General features: G+C 34.4%; 1 protein-coding gene across 5 annotated transcripts in view; it reads left to right on the plus strand.

Moving 5' to 3' along the window:
* The window catches only part of LOC113076150 (CBP80/20-dependent translation initiation factor-like), a 54,079-nt gene that overhangs the window by 25,949 nt on the left and 5,177 nt on the right, over window positions 1–22,953 (plus strand). For 3 of the 5 annotated variants that reach the window (XM_026248816.1, XM_026248815.1, XM_026248817.1), the window contains exons 8-12: window positions 3,698–3,774; window positions 6,157–6,225; window positions 11,472–11,970; window positions 12,944–13,243; window positions 17,169–17,324. In XM_026248816.1, coding sequence (XP_026104601.1) covers window positions 3,698–3,774; window positions 6,157–6,225; window positions 11,472–11,970; window positions 12,944–13,243; window positions 17,169–17,324 — 1,101 coding nt within the window. Of the gene's footprint in view, window positions 1–3,697; window positions 3,775–6,156; window positions 6,226–11,471; window positions 11,971–12,943; window positions 13,244–13,438; window positions 13,884–17,168; window positions 17,325–22,953 lie in introns of those variants that run through there. The other 2 variants (XM_026248819.1, XM_026248818.1) reach the window with 2 other exon arrangements.

The following is a 22,953-nucleotide window of genomic DNA, read 5'->3' on the forward strand; positions in this document are numbered from 1 at the left end:
ACATCATAAATCATATTATACATTATACACCTTGTCTAACTATAGTTACAAAATGCAATTAAATTGTGTTATGATGTGCATTATTGTAGCTTGTTTATCATGTTTGCTTTACATAATCATACTCAATCTTTGTACAATTTCTACAAATGCTCTCTGTTATACCTGTAATTCCCCATTTAAAATATTAAATGTTTTTTTATTTTATTATATAACACACACCATAGAAAGATGCTGTTATATAGTCGATGTGAAATCCTGGATGTGGTTTTTTATCTGATATGTGTAGAGACATTTGCTTGACCCCATAACCTAGTCCTGGACTTCTCACCGTTACTTCATCATTACCTCACCCCTGTATCTCTGTGCAGACCAGTCAGGTCTGAGTGGGAGGAGTCATCATTCCCTACTCTGTGAACATGGATTCTGTTGTGACCTTTGACCTCTGGAATGTGGCGGTATGCATAAGTTTCCTGCCGCGAGCGACTCCCCCGCCTTCCGGCCCTCCGCAGTCACGCATGCAACAGTCCTACAGCCCGGGGTCAAAGGTCATGCTCAGCGGGGACGAGCCGAGTGCAGATGTGTATCTATGTGTCACTGACTTTGATCCGCACAGGACATACACGCTTACTCGCATTGTTTCACTTTTAATAAAAACAATCAGCCCTTATATCAAATAAACCGTGGGTCTCCTCCCTGCAGATTATTCATCACATTCCTTATGTCTCCAAAAAAAAACCCTGATTTCCTTGTAATAGTTTACTTTTTTTGCACAGCAATCAGAATTGAGGACTTTAATCATGGCAAACGAAAACTGGTGCCTCGCTTTCCTCGGTTTCACGCTTGTGCAAATATTGACATATTTAGGCGCTTTGAAGTCTGAATGTGTTTGGTGTGGTTGCGATTATCATCTGGAGAACATTAAAGCGGAGACGTCCAACTTGTGACATCCTGCAGGATTGCAACAGTAGCTCCACACACACACACACACACACACACACACACACACACACACACACACAGAAGATGAATGGACACTTGAGGCCGTGCCTCTCTCACAAGGAAGTTCCTCATGAAGTTTAGAAACTCGTAGACTTGATGGATTCTGATGGGACCAAACCCAAAATTACAGTTTTATCTTCACAAGTCTTTCCGTTGTCTTTATGGCTGCTTTCACACCATCAGATGGATGCATTTTAGTTTTCCACAGACATCTGGCACACATCAGATCCTTTTCTTGCATGTAAACATTAAATTGCTTATAAGATGAGACTTTTTGGCATCTGTGTATGCATACGGACATGTGACCCTTATCTAGTTGTCCTCTGAATGCAGGGGTTTTGGCACGAGAAACAATTGCAGGAATAATGTAAGGACTTAATTTTGGCCATCTGTATTTGATTGGATTGTAATCATCACAATACTGTATTGCAAATATATGTTAATGCATTTGAATGAGTAAATTATTAAAATATCACTTAATATGAATGAGTATATTATAATATATATTAATAATAATATTTTGTGCAAAGTTTCCAAAGTGTTTTTCTATCTATTGTCTGTAATTTTGTCAGTTAAAGTTTTAAAGAGAGTTTCTGGAAAAATGTGCATTATTTCTGGCTATTGTGACGTTTTTCGAATGCATAAGAATTTAGAAATGTCAAGTTGTTTTTATGCAATGTCCTTTTCCCCTAATAATATATTCTAGGTAAAAGAGAAAAACAGAGAGCAGAACATTCTTCAGACATTCACTGCTTGTTTCTGCAGAAGACACGGAGTCTCATACAGTTTTCTAACATCTCCATTTTCTTTTTTATTTCTCACTTTAGTCTGAGCCAGTCGAGTCTGTGTATCCCTGCCAGATGTTTGACGTGGTGTTTTATCATCATGAATACATCCTGCGGTTGTGTTTTCTTAAGTTTCGGTTGTTTTTGTCATTTCTTGTAATAAATGTGATGGCTGGCGACTCTCAGTGTCCGGCTCTGGCAGGCTGTCTGTGTGGGGGGCGGGGTTAAGCTTTAGAAGCCCTCATTACCACGCCGGCGAGGAAAAGCAGCCAATTACACTAATCTCCCGCCACATCTGTGTCCAATCAGAGACAGCCAATCAGCATACAGTGGTTTTGGCTTCAGAGCCTCAGTAGGGTTAGAAAGAGAAACCCTGAGGACCGTGTGTGTGTGTGTGTGTGTGTGTGTAGATGCTGCCACCGCAGCTCAGAGCTCAAGAATGTTCCATTATGCTGTGAAATGGAAGGGTGTCAGAGTTTAGGGTTTTATTACCCATCATGCACCAGTACTTGTTTCCCAGATCCTGTCGATAAACCTTGGCGTTTTAACCTCCTGTAGTATCCAAGAGAGACTGAAAAGTTTTATCTGTAGTTTGTGGCGTGTTTGAAACACATGCACAAAAACACACAGATACATTCACATCTTCATGATGTACTTTCACGTGAAACAGTATTATGAATGATGAAAGTTGGGATTTGATTTGAACCATCTGCATTTGATTGAATTTGTAATCATTGCTTAATTGTTAAGTAAGTTTGACAATATTATCAAAAATGTCCAGTGATCAAATTTCTGTAATGCAAAATATTGATACAACGCTACAAATACAACAAAAATGCATGCATAATGAAAATTAACTCAAAGATCTAAGACTTTTTCTCTCAGTTATTGTTGACAAATCTGTCTAAATAATCATGCTGTCTAATCAGATCTTGATATGTCACACCTGTGAGGTGAATGATTATCTCTACAAAAGGAGAAGTGCTCACTAACATGGATTTAGACAGATTTGTGAACAATATTTGAGAATAATAAACCTTTTGTGTACAGAGAAAAAGTCTTAGATCTTTTTCAGCTCTTGAAAAATGGGGGCAAAAACAAAAGTGTTTGTGTTTATCATTTTCTTCAGTGTATATGCATTTTAATATATATTAATATATACTTTCTGTAAATTATATTAACATTTGTATAATAGCTAACATTAAAATGTAATTATATTAATATAATAATTGATACAAAAAGATATGAAGAATATTATTAATTAATATTAAAATCATACAGACACATTTTTTTTAAGCATGTGTGTGTATACTGTATATTTTTTAAATATTACATCCTGGTTGTATTTGTTTTCCAAAATAAAAATTTTTTTTGTAGAAGTTTTTTTTGCATTTTTTTTTTTATTGAATTATATACTGTTATGCAAATCACCATTGAAAATAATGAGAATTAAAACAAAACAGTACAGTAATGAGAGTATCTGAGGAAGTGCGCAATCATTATCATGAAAAAAAGTTTCTAAAATATTCTGTAATGAAAAATATTAATACAAAACAGTTACTTTTTTACAAATACAAAAAAGATGCATGCATACTTTCAGAAACAAAATCTAGTTTTATAAAATACATTTTTTGTTGTTGCTGCACAACATTTGTATTAAATTTTTTTATTTATTTATTTATATAAAACATTTATGGAAATCACCATTGAAAAAATCCATCTGCATAATTATCATGAAAATAAAATAATAAACATCTTGAAATAATACACTAACAAATGTTTTAAACATTGCATAATTTCTGCAAAATGTAATATTTATTTTTTGGTACTTTTATGAGGTTCACGCTTGTATACAAACTGTCCAGACTTTTTGTTTTGGCGTTTCTCGTGATATTTTCTCTTTCTTTCCACAGGTTTTTCCTCCTCTGCCTAATGAAGCTGAGATCGCACACACGAAAAAACTGTTTCGTCGCCGCAGGAATGACCGCCGGTGAGTCTGTGTTACTGTTAATCTCCTCTAGTTGTTTAGCGCAAACATTGCACACAGAACGCTGACGTTAGACTCGTAAAGCAGAGAAAACAGCAGCTCACACTTTCCACACGTGTCAGACTGTTAATGCGGTGTGTAAAACGTAATACTCTGTCTCTGCATGTTCTTTACTCAGGATCTTCTCTTTTAATCCATTAAAGCACTTCCACTCTTTTTCTTTTACGTTTTGACTTCGACCTCATCGGAGAAGTTGTTGTAATTTGCAGTTGCTAAGAAACAGCAAAAAATCTAATATTTTGGTCTAAACTTGTGCGACAGAAAAGGATTGAGAAAGAAAGCAACAGCTTTGTGTTATTCAGGGTTTTGTTGATGTGAAGAAAGGCTCTGATGTCCTTGTGTGTGACTTCACTGGACGCTTCTCATGAGTGTTTTGTGATGCCGCCGGATTCGAGGATGTCTCGATTTCTGTAGAATTAAGGCAGTTCTGAATGCGAAAGATGGTCAAACACAGTATTAGGATGCTGTTCCTAATAGTGTATATAAATATTAAAATGAATAAATATTAATATACAAATCTGGTGAAAGTAATGTAAATATAGTAGCATATCAATTATTGTTTTTCAAAAAAATTTAGTTATTTACTGTAAGATAAGGTTAAAGAGTACATTTTATGATTATTATTGATCTTAAATTTGAATATATTTGTTGTACCCCATTGATAAGTAGCTTAGCAACCACTCTAAACACCCTAGCAACCATATAGCAATGCAATAATACCTCTCAGAATGCCTTAGCAATCGCATAGCAACACCCACAGCATTCCAGCATTGTGTTTGTGAGTTTTGCACTAGCAAACAGCACAAATAGCATACTGTGTCATTTTTAACATCTTACTTGGCTTTCAGACCACAGAATATGAGAATATGTCTGCTTTGACTGCAAAAGTTGGATGTAAGAGAAAAAACAATCTAGGGAATCATTTATCTCTCTGTGTGTGTGTGTGTGTGTGTGTGTGTGTGTGCATCACTACATACTATTCTCTTCCCACATCTCTCTCTCTCTCCCACTCCTCCAACAGAAGGCTTCTCAGCCTGTTATTGCTGCTGTTGGCCACCCACAATGCTTTGCTCCTGCCAGAGAGGACTCTGCGGTCGTGTTGTTTGTTGGCATCGCTTCTCTCAGTCTCTCTCTGTAGATTAGTTTGCTCGCTGACAGGAAAGCCTCCACTGATCAGATTCTGAAGATCACGTGACACTGAAGTCTGGAGTAATATGTTTACATAGGAAACAGTTATTTTATATTGTAATAATAATTCACATTTTGACTGTTTTCACAGTAATTTTGATTTAAATAAATGCAGCCTTTGTGAACAGAAGACACTTCTTTCAAAACCGTTATATATTATAAATCAAACTAACCACAAACTTTTTGCTTCTCGGGTCTGTGTAGGCTTTTTTGGCATGCTTCAGTAGTTCAGAGCCTTTAAAGAAGCTCAATATCAGGTGAATTCACAGCTGATGACTCAAATCTACATTCTGATGGACTGAAATAAACCCACACCGTTCATCCTCTGGATGAGGAGAGATGAGGACCTTCACAGTTGAAGAGAGAGGGATGATATGGGCACAAAAAGCATCAAGAGTTTTTCTTTGAGGATTCTTGGCATAGCACATACTGCTCACAGAAAGTGTTTCATTCTTGTTTCATATTTTGAAGAAACTTTCATCACCGAAAAACATCATGTCTTTTCGTATTTTTTGCAACATATCTTTGGTTTTCACAGCTTTACGTAGATGCCCTTAAACTCTGTGGCTCCATTTTTAAATTTTATTTATTTATTTATTTATTTTTTAAAGAAGGTTCTTTTATTTTGTCCCTAGTAGGTTTCATAATAGTCCTAATCATATATTCCTGCATTTTCCCACCTTTCCTCTCCACAACCATCCTATCGTTTCTTATTTACTGCGATGTTTCATTGGTTTTTGCAGCGTAATGTATTTTGTAGTCACCCTTAAATCCTGTAGCTCCTGTAAACTTTTTAAACTTTTTTTTGTATTATTTTTTGTATTATTTATTAGCATTTTTGTTTTGTTTTTATTTTGCAGCGTTTATTTTGTTTTGTAGCATTATGTAGATACCCTTAACTATGTATTATTATTAATTTATTTTGTTTTAGCTCCAATAGATTTCAGTAGATCTTTTTTAATAAATTAGCTATCAGTAGATTTTTTTTAATAATCGTCCCAATCATTCATCTCCTCCTTTTTTTTCTTGTTCTTCCTGCTTTATTTAGTTCTCTCGTATCTTCTTGTTTTCCATCCCTGCTTGTTTCCACCCTCGCATCCACATTGTTCACGTGTCGTCTCCTTGTGGTACCCGTAGTCGATTCGATCCGCCCCAGGAGCAGCTGACGGTGCTGCTTTCAGCCGAGGGGAAGAGGCAAGTGTCCAGGTCAGTGTCTCAAAACGGGTCCAGTTCCTGAATCTTGTCCGCTTACTCTTGTTCTTCCACTTACAAGCTTTGCTCAGGAAAACTGGACTTCTGAACTACTTATGGGATCCGAACCGTTCTTGGGATTCAAACTAACCACCTTCTGACTGGATCTGTGACCTTGATGTCCTGTTTGCTTTATTCTACTTGCACAACATAAATCCTCTGTACAGTACTTTCTCATCCTCTTCTGCCTCTTGTCAGTTGAGTCATCATTAATCTGCAAACTATCTCCGTACAGTAAGTCCAGTACGGAAATCTAAATCCAAAGGCATTAAGGTGACGGGTCTGAGAGATTTTAGTGAAGGTCATTAACCGCGTTCAGCTGCAGTGGTTGGAGAAGTTCTGGTCGAGTAAAAGGTGTGCTAAACATTTTGTGTAAAAATTATGGATATTTTGATGGCCAAGATGATATATATATTAAACTTGTCGTACAAAACTGATTATTAAAAAGGCCAAATATTGTCCGATTTATCGGTTTTGGCAATATATCGGTTCACCACTATTAGACATACATGTATAAAATCTAACACTTAATTTAATGAATTCAAAGAAAAATGTATAGTCCATTACTGATTAAAAAAAAATGGCCAAATATCGGTCCATTTATAAGGTCTTGGTGATATATCGGTTTACCACTACTACATATTACCAAAAAAATACAGAAATGGAGGTTGATGTTACTTCAATCTTAAATGTTAGATATTTAAAAGGGAAATGGAACGTATCATTCAAAGCCAATATTTTAAAACATGGCAAATATAGGGTGATTTATCTGTGTTTATGATATATATGTCGGCAACTACTGGATATTACCAATAGATGTTGATGGTTCTAGAATATTCTGTAGATGAACATGCAGGAGAACTAGTGTGCTGTATGATTGAGAATTTGATGTACTATGGACTTTAATCAGTGTACTGTAAATGCCTTATTTAATTTGTCAAAACTCAGAAATACAGTCTGTTCAGTCATAACTTTCAAAGCCCAAGTTATTCCTCCTCTTGATCATTTTAGAAGGATGTGTTTTCAATTTGTTCGTTTGAGCCTATTTAAATGGACTACTGTCTTTTGTAAATGAAATCTTTTAGTTTGAATGAGCGATATACAACTTTATTCTGAGAATTTGTAGCTGTGTCAAAATAAAAGTCCCACTTTTGTCAAAATAAAGGTCAAACAGAAAAACATATCGTCCAATGTCGATAATTAAAAATTGGTTTTATTTTTAGAGTTTGTTGGTGTCAAAATAAAAGTCCCAATGCTGTCAAATAAAGGTTTGACACTTAACGGTTCAATGCAGAAATTAAAAAAAAAAAACGCCAAATATCAGCTGATATTCAGTCTTGGCAATGTATTGTTCAACAACTTCTAGACATTACTTAAAAATACAGACATGGGGGTAATTGCTTCTAGAATATTCTAGAATATCTTGAACATTTTAGAAGGATGTAGTTTGAATTTATGATCAGAAATATGAGATATCGTATGCGTTGTTCTTCTGTTCCTCAGTCTTATTTCTATTTGTGTTAATTTAAGTATGGTGTATTGTGAGCGAGATCTTTAAGTTGACCATGATGCAGGCGTGGAGTGTGAAGATTCCCGTTGATGACAGACCTGTCAGTCAGGGTTTATCTTGTGTAAAGCAAACACTTGATGTTAATGTTATGTAAGAGGTTTTCTCAGAGCTTTTTGTTGTATTGTGGTGTGTGTGAAGGAGGGAAGGGAAGGGTTGGGTGTGGACAACATTCAATCTGGCTCTCGAGCTGCTTATAAGTGTATTTCAGTGAGAGGTACACACACACACACACACTCTCACACACACACACACAACACAGTGCACAACATGCATTTAAATTATTGAATGAGCACTATTCATATAAGCACTAAGATAAGTACAAATTTGAAACATAATGCATTCTGATGTTAGATGAAACACTATTGAAACACTATTTGTTTCCACTTTTGTTTCATCTTTTTCAAAGTCAAAGGTTAATTTCTACATCTAGTTGAGATATTGATGAACTCTGTTATCAGATATCAGTCTCATTTTAAATTAAAAGAAGTGCTTTGATTTTCTTAAAAACATTCAAGGACATCATCATAATCTGCTCTGTATGTATATACAGTATATTCATGTTATAACGTTGTTTATAATATAAATATTTTTTAATTATAAAATAAAAAATGTAAATTTAAATTACATTTATTTTTTGTAAATGTAGATACATTTTTAAGGAAATGGCTTTTATTCAGCAAGGATGCATTAAATTGATAAAAAGTAACATTTACAACGTTATTTATAACGTTACAAAATATTTCTATATAAAAAAACTTTCTATTCATCTGATAATCCTGAAAAATCAGATGCATCATGGTTTCCACAGAAATATGAAGGAGATTAACTGTTTTCAACACAGATAATGATCAGAAATGTTTCTTGAGCAGCAGATGAGCATATTAGAATGATTTCTGAGGGATCATGTTGATGATTTGATCACAGGAATAAACTACTTTTAAAATATATTCAAATAAAACAAGTTATTTTCAATTGTAATAATATTTCAAAATCTTTACAGTGTCTTTAATCAAATAAATGCAGCTTTGGTGAGCAGACAAGACTTTTTCAAAGCATTTCAGATTTTCAGTGATAGTCTACAGTATGTATGTTGTTTCTGTATTTCTGGCACTGCTGGAATAGATACGTGAAGCATCTGTGTAAAACATGTTCCCGCAGAGCGACGTCAAGGGTTAACCTGCGTAAAGCCTGAAGAATGTGACGGTCAGCACCTCAACCTCTTATTTTCGATCTGTCATTCAGCACACTCTCCCCTAAAATTAACCCCTAGTAAAACCAGAACACCAGAGTCAAACATGACCTTAACCTGGACGCCTCGCTCTTAAGCTGTCAGTCAAACGTGAAGCCCGTCCTCTGAGCGAGGAGATTCCTGTCTGCCTGAGGGTTTAAAAGAGCACAGAATTACTTTTGTTCACGGTCACTAGTGAAGATGTTCGTCTTTGAAGTGTCTGCTGATGTTATAGATTATGTGCTCTGCAGGACTCTCCGTGCTTGTTTATTCTCTGTTGAAGATATAAAATATGACCTTGTTTCTCTATAACAGTGTTATTTTAGAATTATTTATATACTATATTATAGTTTTTGAATCAAAGTTTTAGTAATTTTTGATTATATAGTTTTTGTTAATTTATAGTTATTATTTTAGTTTGTTAGTATTTTATTTATGTATAATGCATTTTTTATTATAATTTTAGTCATTTGATTACTTAGTTAAATTAAATAAAATTTTGAAATGTTGCCTTGACAATTACCTGAAATTATTAGTTTTTATATTGAATATTTAATTGATAAAATATTAAATATTTTAATATTTGTATTTGATGAAAGAAATATTTTGTATATTATTTTATTTTACTTAATTTATTATTGTAAGCTATTATTAATTAATTATTTATTATTAGCTTAGTTTTAGTCATTTTAGTGCGTCCATTTTAACTTTTTATTTCAGATAACTTTTTGCATGTTATTAGTTTACTATAAATATTCTACAATGCTGACACTGAAAGAAGCAGCATAACATGCAAACGTTTCATAATGTTCATATTGTTTCATATTGACATATTATTTTGTTTAGTCATAGTGAAATCTCATTGGTCCAAAATCCTGTAAATTAAACATCACACATTTTGATTGTTTGGGATTTCGCTTTCTGTGATGCTTTTGAAACTAGTTTGCAACTAATTTAGATGAAGTGCTTCACAATTTGTTTGTGAAATGTTTTAATTCTAGAATCCGAATATAGTTTTTTTCTTGAAAAGAGTAAAGGGTCAGACTATTGCAGTCAGTGGTGCACAGCATTTTTTCACATAATGTACACAAACACACTCACACGTGACGCGGCGCGATCTGAATGCACACGTCAGTATGCATACACATGTAATGTACACACAGTAAAACCCATAATCCAGTGTCGGTCATTAGGATGACTGGACTCATCCCATCAGCCTGCTGCAAACACGGAGAACTGGGAGTTTACATATTGACTCACATCTGCTGTAAATCATTAAACACACACATTAACACACTGTGTGTGACTGCGGTTATTATTAGTGGTGTTTAAATTAATCCTCACTGTTACTATTGCTCATATTTAGGGTTAAGGCCCATTCACACCACAAACTACAGCTATGAAGATAACTAGATATTAATGTCCACACAGCACACAGATGTTGTTTATTATAAGCGTCGTCTGCCTCTTTAATTGTTCAAGCTCTTGAAGCCGGATGGATTCTGATTGGCTGTTAGTGTATCATGTCGATCATCAGTAAAAATCATTCCTGTGGTATCATTCCTCTTTATTGTTATCGTTATAGTTGTGGTGTGGACATAATCCATTCTCAAATTATTATTATTTATTTATTTTATAAATTAATGAATGAATTCATTGTTTTATTTATTTATTTTGTGTATTTATTCATTTATTTGTTTAATTTTAGGTATTTTGATTTAACCAACCAAAATGCTCTTATTGCATGTGAGTTGTGCTGCACTGTCTATCAGAATTTGGATGGATGTATTTATTGATATATTGTGTTTGTGTATTTGCTTAAATCTATTTTTTCTTTAATCTTGACCACCCAGCAGGACACACTTAAAATTGAATCTGTGTCATTTGCGCTGTGGTGTTGACCAGAATTATTGTTAATTAATTATGATGAATATTTGTTATATGAATAATAATAATTATGAATGTATTTATCAATACATTATTATATAAAATAGAATATAATATATAAAAATATATTTATATATTTGTGTTTTTCAGTTTTTTGTTTTTGTTTACGTTGACCACAACATCCACCAGTATTTATTTATTTAATGCATTCATTCATTTATTTGTTTTGTATATTTATTTGTGTATTTGTTTGTTTGTTTTGTGCATTAATTAATTTTTCTGTGTTTAATTATCTTCCACTTAGCAACATCGTAAGAACTACTCAGGAACACTTTAGCAACTGCATAACAATGCATTAACCACTAATTTCAACACATTCTCAAAATACTGGCAACCATCTAACAATACACTAGCAACTACTCTAAACACTCATGCAACTGTCTAGCAACACCCTGGAAACCCCCACAAAAAGCTCATTGACATAAAGATAACTGGCTCTTTTTGTTGTTGTTCTAGGAGACAACAGCGCCTTCCTGGAGGAGGAGGAGGAGGAGGAGGGGCTCCCCTGAAATCCCAGAATCCTCTGCAGCAGCAGCAGGGATTGCAGCAGCAACAGCAGCCCAATCAGATGCAGCAGCCCAACGCAGACCACCAATCAGGTGCTGGCACTAAGTTTGGGGGGCGGGGTTACCAGGGCCAGCAGAACCTGGGCGGGTGGCAGGGCGGCCCACATCACGGCTACAGCCAGAACCGGCGCTGGCATCAACATCCCAAACACCAGACGAACAGTTTTATTCAGGGGCCCTCGGGGGCCGATAGGGGTCTAACACGCAATACCAAAGAGCCAGAGATTGTAAAACACGGGGAGCCGGAGCCCCACGTGGAGAAAGGAGCGAAGGATGAGCCTGCGAAAGAGGAGAGAAAGAAAGGAGACAAAGAGGAGAAGACAGAGAGCGGGAAGATCTGCTTACTGCAGTCGTCTAAAGAGAGACTGAGGAGGAGATTGAAAGAGAAGGTGACTGCTGCGAAATACATTATCAACTTACTATCAGTGTGGTAAAACATGTTAATTACATGCTAATACAAGCCAGACACTTGCTAAATACATACTTTCAACATAATAATAACATGTTAAAACAAGCCAGAAACATGTTAAATATTTTAGCTACATTCTATCAACATATTAACATATTAACATAATAATAAAATTGTTCCAAATATTTTAGCAACATGCTTAGGCAAGCTAGAAACATATTAAACATGCTAGCAACATACTATCAATGTGGTATGAAGTGCTAGCAACATGCTTGAACAAACTAGAAATATGTTAAATATGTCAGTGACATACTATTAGTGTGGTAAAACATGTTAGAAAAATATCAGTGTGGTAAAACATGTTGGCAACATGTAAACTAAGATAGAAAACATGTTAAATACATGAGCAGTGTACTACCAATATGGTAGAACATACTAGCAACATGTTAAATATACTAGCAACACACTGTCAATGTGGTAAAATGTCCTAAAATAAACTAGAAATGTGCTAAATATTCTAACAACATACTACCAATGTGTTAAAACATGCTAGCAACATGCAGCACACTGTCAGTGTGGTAAAACACGCTAAAACAAGTTAGAAATGTGCTATACATTCTAGAAGCACACTATCAGTGGTAAAACTTTAGCATCATGCTACACAAGCTAGAGACGATAAATATACAATGCTTACAACGTTAAAAGAAGCTAGAAACATGGTAAATATGTTAGACACTTGCGGGAAAACATGCAAGTAACATGCAAAAACAAGCAATATGATTTGAAATCTTTTTTAACATCATAAATGTCTTCGTCACTATTGATCAATGTGACACTTTGTTGCTGAATAAAAGTATTAATTTCTTTCAATAATCGTTCTGATCCCTAGCTTTGAAACGTAGTGTACGGTGTTCTAAGTCATGTGACCGCTCTCGCTGTTCTCTGATTGGCAGGAGGATGTTCCCGTGGCGACGGCCGGGCCGCAGAGGAACCGAATGGACAGACTGTTAGAGATCCTGAACAGCTTGAGGAACAACAGCAGCGGCGTGGAGAACCAGCTCACCACGTTCATGGAGGAGGCGCAGAACTCGGCCGATTCGGAGGAGACGCTGAACCAGATTGTCCACACTATTTACCGCAAGGCAGTCAGCGACCGAAGTTTTGCGGCAACGGCAGCCAAACTCTGTGACAAGATGGCTCTGTTCATGGTGGAAGGAACCAAATTCCGCTCTCTGTTACTCAACATGTTACAGGTAAGAGCTGAATGTTTGTAACTTACTTGATCATGTTCTGCAGGTTGTCTCCTATTGGTCAGTGCTGTGTCTCCGAGGACCAATCGGATTGCACGATTCACAAACATTATCCCACCTGCTGCCCAACCACATTCATCTCCGCTCTTTAGTTCCTCTTTTCCATCTGCAATTTGTCCTCTTCCTCTTTTTCTGAAGGGCTTGAAGAAGCCGAAGTATCAGGATGTGACTCACGCCTGCAATCCAAGCTGAGTGACCCTCTACAATTTCCTCATTGGACAAAAGGGACTTTTTAGGCCCCGAACGCTTTCACCTCATTTTGAAATGAAGAGTTTCTGCATGCAAACGCATAGATTTTGAAGAAATAGTTCAAAATGTATTTCTGTCATCATTTGTTCAGCCTCATTTCCTGTGGAATGCAGAAATTGAAGGTTTTTTTTGTTTGTTTTTTTTTTTTCCCCTTATAATCAAAAACACCCAGAAAGTGACTCGCACAATTACAATTTTGCATGAACAAGAACAGCCGTTTATGAATATGGCCATGACAAACTAAATTATGTTTAGATTTGCTAACATTATTTGTGATCTAGTTTTACTCAAGTCTTATTTATATGCTATCATAGTTAGATGATTGAGCTCAGGAAAAGCGCTATTACTTTATTTATGCTTAATATTAATTATAATTATTATAGTTTTATTCACATTTTAAATTAGCTTTGTTTCCAGTTTTAATTTCAGTTTTAATAATTGAATGTGCTTTGTTATTTATATATATATATATATATATATATATTATTGCTGTCACGATTAATCGCATCCAAAAAAAAAATGTGTTCACATAGTATATGTGTGTGTACTGTGTATATGTATATTGTATATATAAATACACGCCCATGCATGTATATGTTTAAGAAAAATGTTACGTTTATATATAAAATATATTTATATATAATATTAATTATATAAATATATGCATGTAAATAATATGCATGTATATTTTCTAAATTGTATTTGTGTGTATTTATATATACATGATAAATATACAAAGTACACAGATATATTATGTAAATATTTTTTTATTTATTTTGGATGTGATTAATCATAATTAATCTTGATTAAACTTAAAAAAATCAGTTTTTGTTCACTTTTTATATTAGTAGTCTTTTTCATCTTAGTTTTTTCTTTTATGTGCTTTTGTCAGTTGTATTAGTTTTTGTCTATATATAAATATTTAATATAAATATTATTGTTATATAATATAGATATTTTTTATTAAAATAATCCTAGTTAACAGTATAAAAAAATAGAATATGATTATGTTGATTTGATTTGTGATGCTTTGAAGCATCATGGATATATATCTGTATTTGTTCAATTATTTTGTCATTGTTTTTGGGAACTGATTGTTATATTTATTTCTCATTGTGATGTGACACCAGAACTTGACCTGCGAATGCACATCCTTCTCCACACACTCACAAATACACAACGACCAATACACACTGCATATATCAAGCAAACACGATCCTGCTAACATTTCAGCAACAGGATTGTGAGAGGATTGTACTGCATCAGCTACCAACCTTTGATAAATAATGTATAGCATTTATTTTTCATGATTTATTTTTATGAGTCATAACATTCCCATTGTTTAACATCAATCAAAGGCAGTGTTCTTAGTGACACGCTCTTATAGTAAACATAGTGATGCTTATTTCATACTGGTTTTAGATATTAATTTTGTTTTTAGGTGTTTCTTGTGCATATACTGTAGTTGTATGAAGGTTTTTTTCTCTTAGCATTTTATAGACTGTTTTATGAAATTTGAGTTGTTGATCATGTTGATCAACTAGTATGTTTTAATATCATTAGCTTAGTGACTGGTAATTGTCATACACATATTACTTCATATTATTATTTTAGTTTTTGAAAGAAGCCTCTTCTGCCCACCAAGCTGCATTTATTTAGTAAAAACAGCAGAAATTGTGAAATATTATTACAATTCAAAAGAGCTGATTTCTTTGTGAATATATAAAGTAAAATGTAATTTATTTCTGTGATGCAATGATGAATTATTATCATCGTTCCTCCAGTCTTCAGTGTCACATGATCTTCATAAATCATTCTAATATCCTGAGTTGCTGCTCGAGAAACATTTCTGATTATTACCAATGTTGAAAATAGTTCAAATAGCCCAATATTTTTTTTTTCAGGATTGTTTGATGAATTAGAAGCTCAAAAGAACAGCATTTATATGAAATAGAAACCTTTTGCAATATTGCAAATGTCTTTACTGTGACTTTAGATCAATTTAATGCATCCTTCCTAAATAAAAGTATGAATTTAAAAAAATTATAATTCTAAATATTTTAACGGATAAATCAAAAGTATTAAAAAGTTATTTATATATCAATATGATTACAAAATAATTCTAAAAATATAATTATAATATTATAATAATATCATTGTAATATAAAAATTATGTGTCATAATAATATATTATAATTATGAATGATTATTCTGTTCTTTAACCCTGTGTGGAGGATGAATCATCTGGTTGGCTCTTCAGCCGTCTGGCGCTGGAGCAGACGCTCTGGTTCTGACGGGGTTATGTAACGCAGATACACAGATGCAGCCGTCTCTGACCTCACTGGAGGAACACGTCTGCTGCCACTTATTTAGCAATCTGCCTCGAACACACACGCGGTTTTTCAGAGAACTGAGTGTATGTGAGTGAAAGTCCATTTATAGTTGATATGTTTTTTGTTTCACACCTAACACTGCTTTTTAAACTCCTGGTTGCCACAGATACACTCATATAAGATGCAGTTTGAAGTGAAAACTAAATCTTCCAGAAATGCCTCAGAAATGTCTCTCTCTCTCTCTCTCTCTCTCTCTCTCTCTGTCTGTCTCTCCAGCATTTTTGTTGCAGAAGCTTCATAATCATACCCAATCATATCTGCTGGATGAGACCCAATACATGTTCATTAATCATTTTAAGCTGCTGATTTCAAAAATAGTGGCTGTTTTGCTCAAGTGCGTCACACTTTTTACAAAAATATGATGCAATTGATAGCATTTTTGCCTTTGTTGACTATTTGTTTATGTAGTCCCTTAATCAGCAGAAAAACTGACACAAAATAACGAGTCCTGTCAATTTAACATGCATGGCGTCATTTCATTATATTAAGCCAAATCCTGATTCCACATACAGTATTCTATTTATTTGAAGACTGCTTTTGTTATTTTGATAAGTGCATTAAAGATGCCAATTTACCAAATTGTTTTGGTATGCATTTGTATCGTTTGTAATGTGTCTGCATGCTAGGAATTTGTCTTTTGTATTTATTTATAACATTTAACCATTTACAGCATAAACAAAGCCCAGTACTTACAACTCACATAAATTGAAAAGAGAAGATAGATTGATGGATGGATAGATAGATGCATACATAAAAATACAAATCATATATATATATATATACAGTTGCATTATGAAATACCATACTTCAATATATATCAGTATAATAAAAGAATAATAATTTCTCTTATGATATTATGCAACACTTTCACTGATCCAGGTTAACAATATATTTTTCCTGATAGCAAATATTTAGGTCTCAGATAACTCTCCAGCAGATTTGATCAGGAGTTGCCTGATTTAGAATAATACACAAGGAATCCAAATGTAGATGCTGGGAAACTGAATGTTACATTTACATTTATGCATTTAGCAGAGGCGGCTTACAGTGCATTCAGGATATAAATTTTTTACCACTGTGTGTGTTCCCTGGGAATTGAACCCACAACCTTTTGCGCTGGAAATGCAATGCTGTACCGCTGCGCCACAGGAACACCTGTATGTCTCTGTGTTTGTGTTGATGTGTGCATCATGACAGTCTCTCTCTCTCTCTCTGTGCGTCTGCAGAGGGACTTCACGCGGCGCGAGGAGCTGCAGCAGACGGATGTGGAGTGCTGGCTGGGCTTCATCACGTTTCTGTGCGAAGTGTTCGGCACCATGAGGAGCAGTTCTGGAGAGCCGTTCAGGGTGCTGGTCTGCCCCATATACTCCTGTCTGAGAGAGGTACACAAACTACTGTACACAACACCTCACCAGCTACACACTCTCGCTCTGATCGATGTGAAATACAAATGACATGTGAACTGAACCACAGCCAGACAGAGATGGAAATCAAGACAGACTTCCTACACATTTACTTCTTCTGCTGTTTTGAAATGGTATCTATTTCCTGTATATCATCAGCTCACTGTAGACAGCCCGAGCTGAACACTGGACAGACCTTGTTTTTGTTTAAATGTGAATGTTTTTGTATTTAAATTAGTGCTGTCAATCGATTACATTTAAAAAAAAAACAACAAAAAAATTATTCACTCTTTTTCATCTCAAACTGAATCGTGATCAATCCAACATAGCATCAAAGTATTTAAATATGCTTTTATATTGCAATAATTTAACATTCAATCTTTAAAAGGATGTAGAAACAACTTGAATATATTTTCAATATTAGTATTATTAATATAATATAATTTTTATGACTGAAGTGATGCTAATGATGTCCCAGGAAATTAATTTTTTTCTTAATATTTAACCACTAACTATATCTAATGTTGACTGTACTAACATTGCCGTGTAATCAAGAGCTATCGATTTTAACATTTATTACACTTTAAAAAATAACAACTTCACACTTTAGTATAGGGTCCAATTCACACTAATAACTAGTTGCTTATTAGCATGTCTATTATTAACATATTGGCTGTTTATTAGTGCTTATAAAGTACATATAATTCATGACATCCATAATCCTACCCAATACCCTAAACTTAACAACTACCTTATAAACTATTAATAAGCAGCAAATAAGGGGTTAATTGAGGCAAAAGTCATAGTTAATGGTTCGTTAATAGTGAGAATTGGACCCTAAAATAAAGTGTGACCACAACTTCTAATTTAAGTAAACTTAACACAATCTTTGCATTAACCCATTATAATAAATATCATATTTGCTGTGCCTTTCAGCAAGTAGAAGATATACAGAAATTGAATAAAGTTATCAAACACTAAATTTACATTACATTTACATTTAGTCATTTAGCAGACGCCTTTATCTAAGCCAAATTACAAATGAGGACAATGGAAGCAATCGGAAAACGACAAAAGAGCAATGATATATAAGTGCTATAACAAGTCTTAGTTAAATAAAGATGAATCCTAAAGCTACAAAAGTTATAGATTTTTCCTCTTTTCTTTTTCTTTTCATCACAGTAGTTGGTTATAAGGTTATTTGGCTGCTATTACTTTAAGAGCTGCCACTGCTCGGTGTAACGCAGATCTGACACATGCTTGTAGTTTTATTCTGGCTTTAATCTGACATGATACAGACTACAGTGCGCTGTCATATCTGAGGGTTCAGTTGAAGAGTATGTGCTGTAAGTACAGTATAACTGCTATCAGGTTTGCTTTACTGTCATTATTTTTTATATACAAGACATCAAACTCTCAGGAAAAATTAGTTTTTTCATAATCGGATGCCTTTAAGACTTGGATGTTTCTCGGCTGTTGAACAGGGCTTCCCTGTCTGTGATGAATCCTGTCAGTTGTTCAGGTGAAGACAGACGCGATCCGTCAAAAGCCCGAGTGTGGTTCTTCATCACAGAGCCGTGATCTGGGTGAGAGTTCAGCGTGTGTTTGTGCCGTATGAATGCTGCTATTCAAGAGCGCATTCGGATTAACATCACATTCGTCGCTCGTATCGGCACGTCCTGACACGATGGTCTGAGAGTCCTAGCAGGCGCTTTGTGTCGGTGTGTGACAGTGATTACGGTGCTTTTATAAGCCTGTCTCAGCCAGGTGTGAAGTGTGTGACCGGCAGAGCAGGTTGCTTAATTACAGGTGATCCAGCTGCAGTTTGGAGCTGACAGGTGTATTTGGAGCACCGAGGGTGTGGGAGAAAATAAAAGACAGGATGAATGGAGGGAGGGTGAAAAGAGACGTCTCTTGTTCATTTGGAAGGGTTGGACTCGCCTCTGATCTTCTCAAACCCTTTTGTTGGAGTCTTTTGTGCAGTTTCACCACTTTTACATACAGTTGCATACAGTTAGGAATCAAAGTATACATGCAAAACGTAGTCTCTAAAAGGACTTTGTATGCACTGTTTTCTCACTAAAAAAGTTGTGTTGAAAATGTTCATGCAGAAAATTGAGAGTACATTTCACAAGCAGTTGCAAAGAAACCGCAAGTAATGCATTGAAATAACAATGCGATTTAAAGTAGAAAACTGAATAGTGTTTTCTTGTCTTTCACAACTTTGAAAATTTTTTTTTAAAGAGAACACATTTTTACATTCTACACAGTTCACAAAAAATTAATTCGAAATTCTTTGAAAGTGTATGTACTTTTAATTCTTAATCTAGGAAAAATTTAGAATTACCTTTTATACAATGAACTTGAAAGAATTGTTTAAAATTGTTGAATGTTGTCTTTAAAACAGTCCCATATAATATATATTAATACATTTATATTATATTTTAATAAATATAAATTATAATGAGATATATTTGTTATATTTTAATATATGTTTTGATGTAAGTTATATTATAATTATGTTTAATTTATATTTATTAAAATATAATACTTTATATACTGTGTGTGTGTGTGTGTATGCGTATATATATATATATATGTAATCCATGTTATGTTACATTATAATATATATAATTTTATAATGTTATAACTATATTTTATACATTTTTATTTGTTTTGATATGTGATTGTGTCCTGAAATCATCAATCAGAGATTATAAAAGAGAACTCGAGATGTAAAAACAAAGGATAAATCTGAAGTTTTTGGTTTGTGTTTTTGATTTAGACCTTTGCACATTAGTTGCACTTCTTGCAGCCATACTGTTTTTTTATTTCTGTGACATGAGTCAGCATTGCAGATGACTCATTTTTAAAAATAACTATTTTTCAGAGTCAAAGAAAGCAGCATTATGCATTTCGCAGACATTTTTATCCAGTGACTTACAAGAAAGGAACAGAAGCAGTTAGTCAAAGAGCCAATAATGTTCGTAATATACGATCAAATGACAGGTTTATCACACGATTGAATTAGGAAGCAGAGGAGACGAGAAATGCATGAACTGAAAGGTTTATTTGCATTCTTAAAGGACTGGTTTCTAGACATGAATATAATCATGAAATGCGTCTCTGGTACTGAAGAGCCTGGTGCATGTTGTATGTGATGTGTGTTGTGTGTGTAACTGAGCTCTGCTGCTGTTCTCTGGGGACATCATTATGGACTGGATAACTCTAGACTTAAAGCAGCCGGTTCTCTGGAGACCCCAGACCACCAGGACTAGATCCCTCCAGACACCAATATACACTTTCACTCCTTCAAACGCCGCTGGCCATGGATGCACGTCTGCGCTAGCTCCTCATATATTCAGACCGTTTCTCTGGAAATGATGTTTTGGATATATTTGGGCTGGTTTTCGGTCATAATATGCTGGCATATAAGGGTCCTTCAGTCTTTGCAGGTGAAATTTTCTTATAAAGAGAAAAGTTTAAAAAGTTTAAGAACAGATGTCTTTAGTTGAGGAAAAATTGAAGATATCTAAAATTTTTAAGGCTGGAAATGTCATGAATATAATGAAGTCTTACAGTTCAGAAAGCCTCTATTGTGAAATGTTTATATACAGTATATGGTTTAAAAGTTTGTGGCTCGTTAAGATTTGTAAAAAGTTATATATATATACGGTCTCTTAGAGGTCTGTTATCATCATGGCTGTATTTATTTGATCTTAAAAAATGTAATATTCGAAAGTATTATTACAGCGTAAAATAGCTGTTTTCTATGTAAATATATTGGAAATTGTAATTTATTTCTGTGATGTGCAGCTGTATTTTCAGCATCATTCCTCCAGTCTTCAGTGTCACATGATCTTCAGAAATCATTCTGATATGATGATTTGCTGCTCAAGAAACATTTCTGATTATCATCAATGTTGAAAATAGTTTATCCCTACTCATATTTTTGTCATAAAAGTTCAAAACAATATAATTTATTTTGTTCACTGTAACTTGTGAATAATTTAATGCATCCTTTTTTTGGTACCTTTATTGTTTTTTACTATTTATACTATATTTTTATTTATTTATTTTACTTATTTTAATAAAAATTGTATAGAAAGTCCTTCATTTTAATTCTTTTTTTCTTCTTCTTCTTCATTTTATTTTAATTTAAACATCCAGTACTCAGTAATGATTGGAAGTCAAATGTGGGAACCCTGTAAGACTCTTTAACATGAACTGCAGGCTGTACTGTCATTTTGACACTGATTTGCTCAACAAATACACAGTTTTGCTTTTGTATGGACAAGATACGTAACAGCAGAGCTTAGCTGTAACAAACAGGCCAGATCTGCCATCTGTTCAACATCCCACTAATTGACATTTGCTCATGTTCACTCATGCAAAGATCATTTTGCCATTTTTTTCACATTTCTCTGAAGAATCACTGCTTGCATGTTATCTTTCATTTTACAGAGAACCAAGACCAAAAAGCATCATATTGTCTTTTGAAAGCAAAGAGTGACGTGGTATGTAGACGTACTATAATAGAAGATCAGCCAGTCATAACAGAGCTCAGTTACATACAAAGTCTTAAAGGAACAGTAACCACCTGTTTGAAAGAGCTTGGAGTAACATTATAGGTAAACACTAGGCAAACAAGTGTAGGTTGTGGCTCTTAAAGTAGCTGATCTGTATAAAGGTCTGCTGTAGTGGTCACCATGAGTGAAGTGAAGTGTATTTTGAGAGCGAGTCTGTTTCAATGAGATTCCTGGTTCTTGTGGTTTTGTGCGAGAGCTGTCAGCTGTTTTCTGAGACAGAGTCCAGAGCCGCTCGCGTCAGCTTTGATCAGCTCCTGAAGGCCCCCTGCCTCACAAAGAGCTGCCTGTGTCGCTGCCCGATCGCTTTACACGCCTGCCGCTCTGCAAGTCATCTCAGTAGATCTCTTCAGACACACACACACACACAGACACACTGATCCACAGACAACCCACCTTCAGAGGCGAGAGCTCCAAAAAGAAGCAAAAACACCATGAACTTATTATTAAAGTTGTCCATGTATCATCTGAAGTCACGTGATAGCTGTACAAGTTTCTTAACTAAGTCACGTTTAGTTTCAGGAATAGTAATGGGGAATTTTGCACTAATAGTTAGGGCTGGGCGATCTGGCCAAAAATATTATCGCGCTATGTTTTTCCATATGATTTGATATAAATATATATACACAGCATTCACTTTATACCACTAATAGGGAAGGAAATGCATTCCACCTTTTTGTTGGAGCTTATGAATGTAATCATTGTTTGTTTGTTTAAAGGAAACTTCTTAGAATATGCTTCCTTTTCCTTTAGGGCCCGATTAATTCAGATTGTTCAGATAATTGTATTCATTTTTTTTCTGGATCTAAAAATAATATACAAGTTTAAAAAGTGTGTTATGGACTGAATTACATTTTTTTCAAATAATGTTTTGAACGAAAATACAGTATAACAATTCATTTACAACAAAACACTGCATTTTTATTTGTCAAATAAGGTGATGCACAATGGAAAATGTAAAACAAAAATAATAATATTAAAAAAAATATTAATAATAATATATTGTTAGCAATAGTAATAAT

The sequence above is a fragment of the Carassius auratus genome, unplaced genomic scaffold, assembly GCF_003368295.1.
Source record: "Carassius auratus strain Wakin unplaced genomic scaffold, ASM336829v1 scaf_tig00019157, whole genome shotgun sequence".
NCBI classification, from domain to species: domain Eukaryota; kingdom Metazoa; phylum Chordata; class Actinopteri; order Cypriniformes; family Cyprinidae; genus Carassius; species Carassius auratus.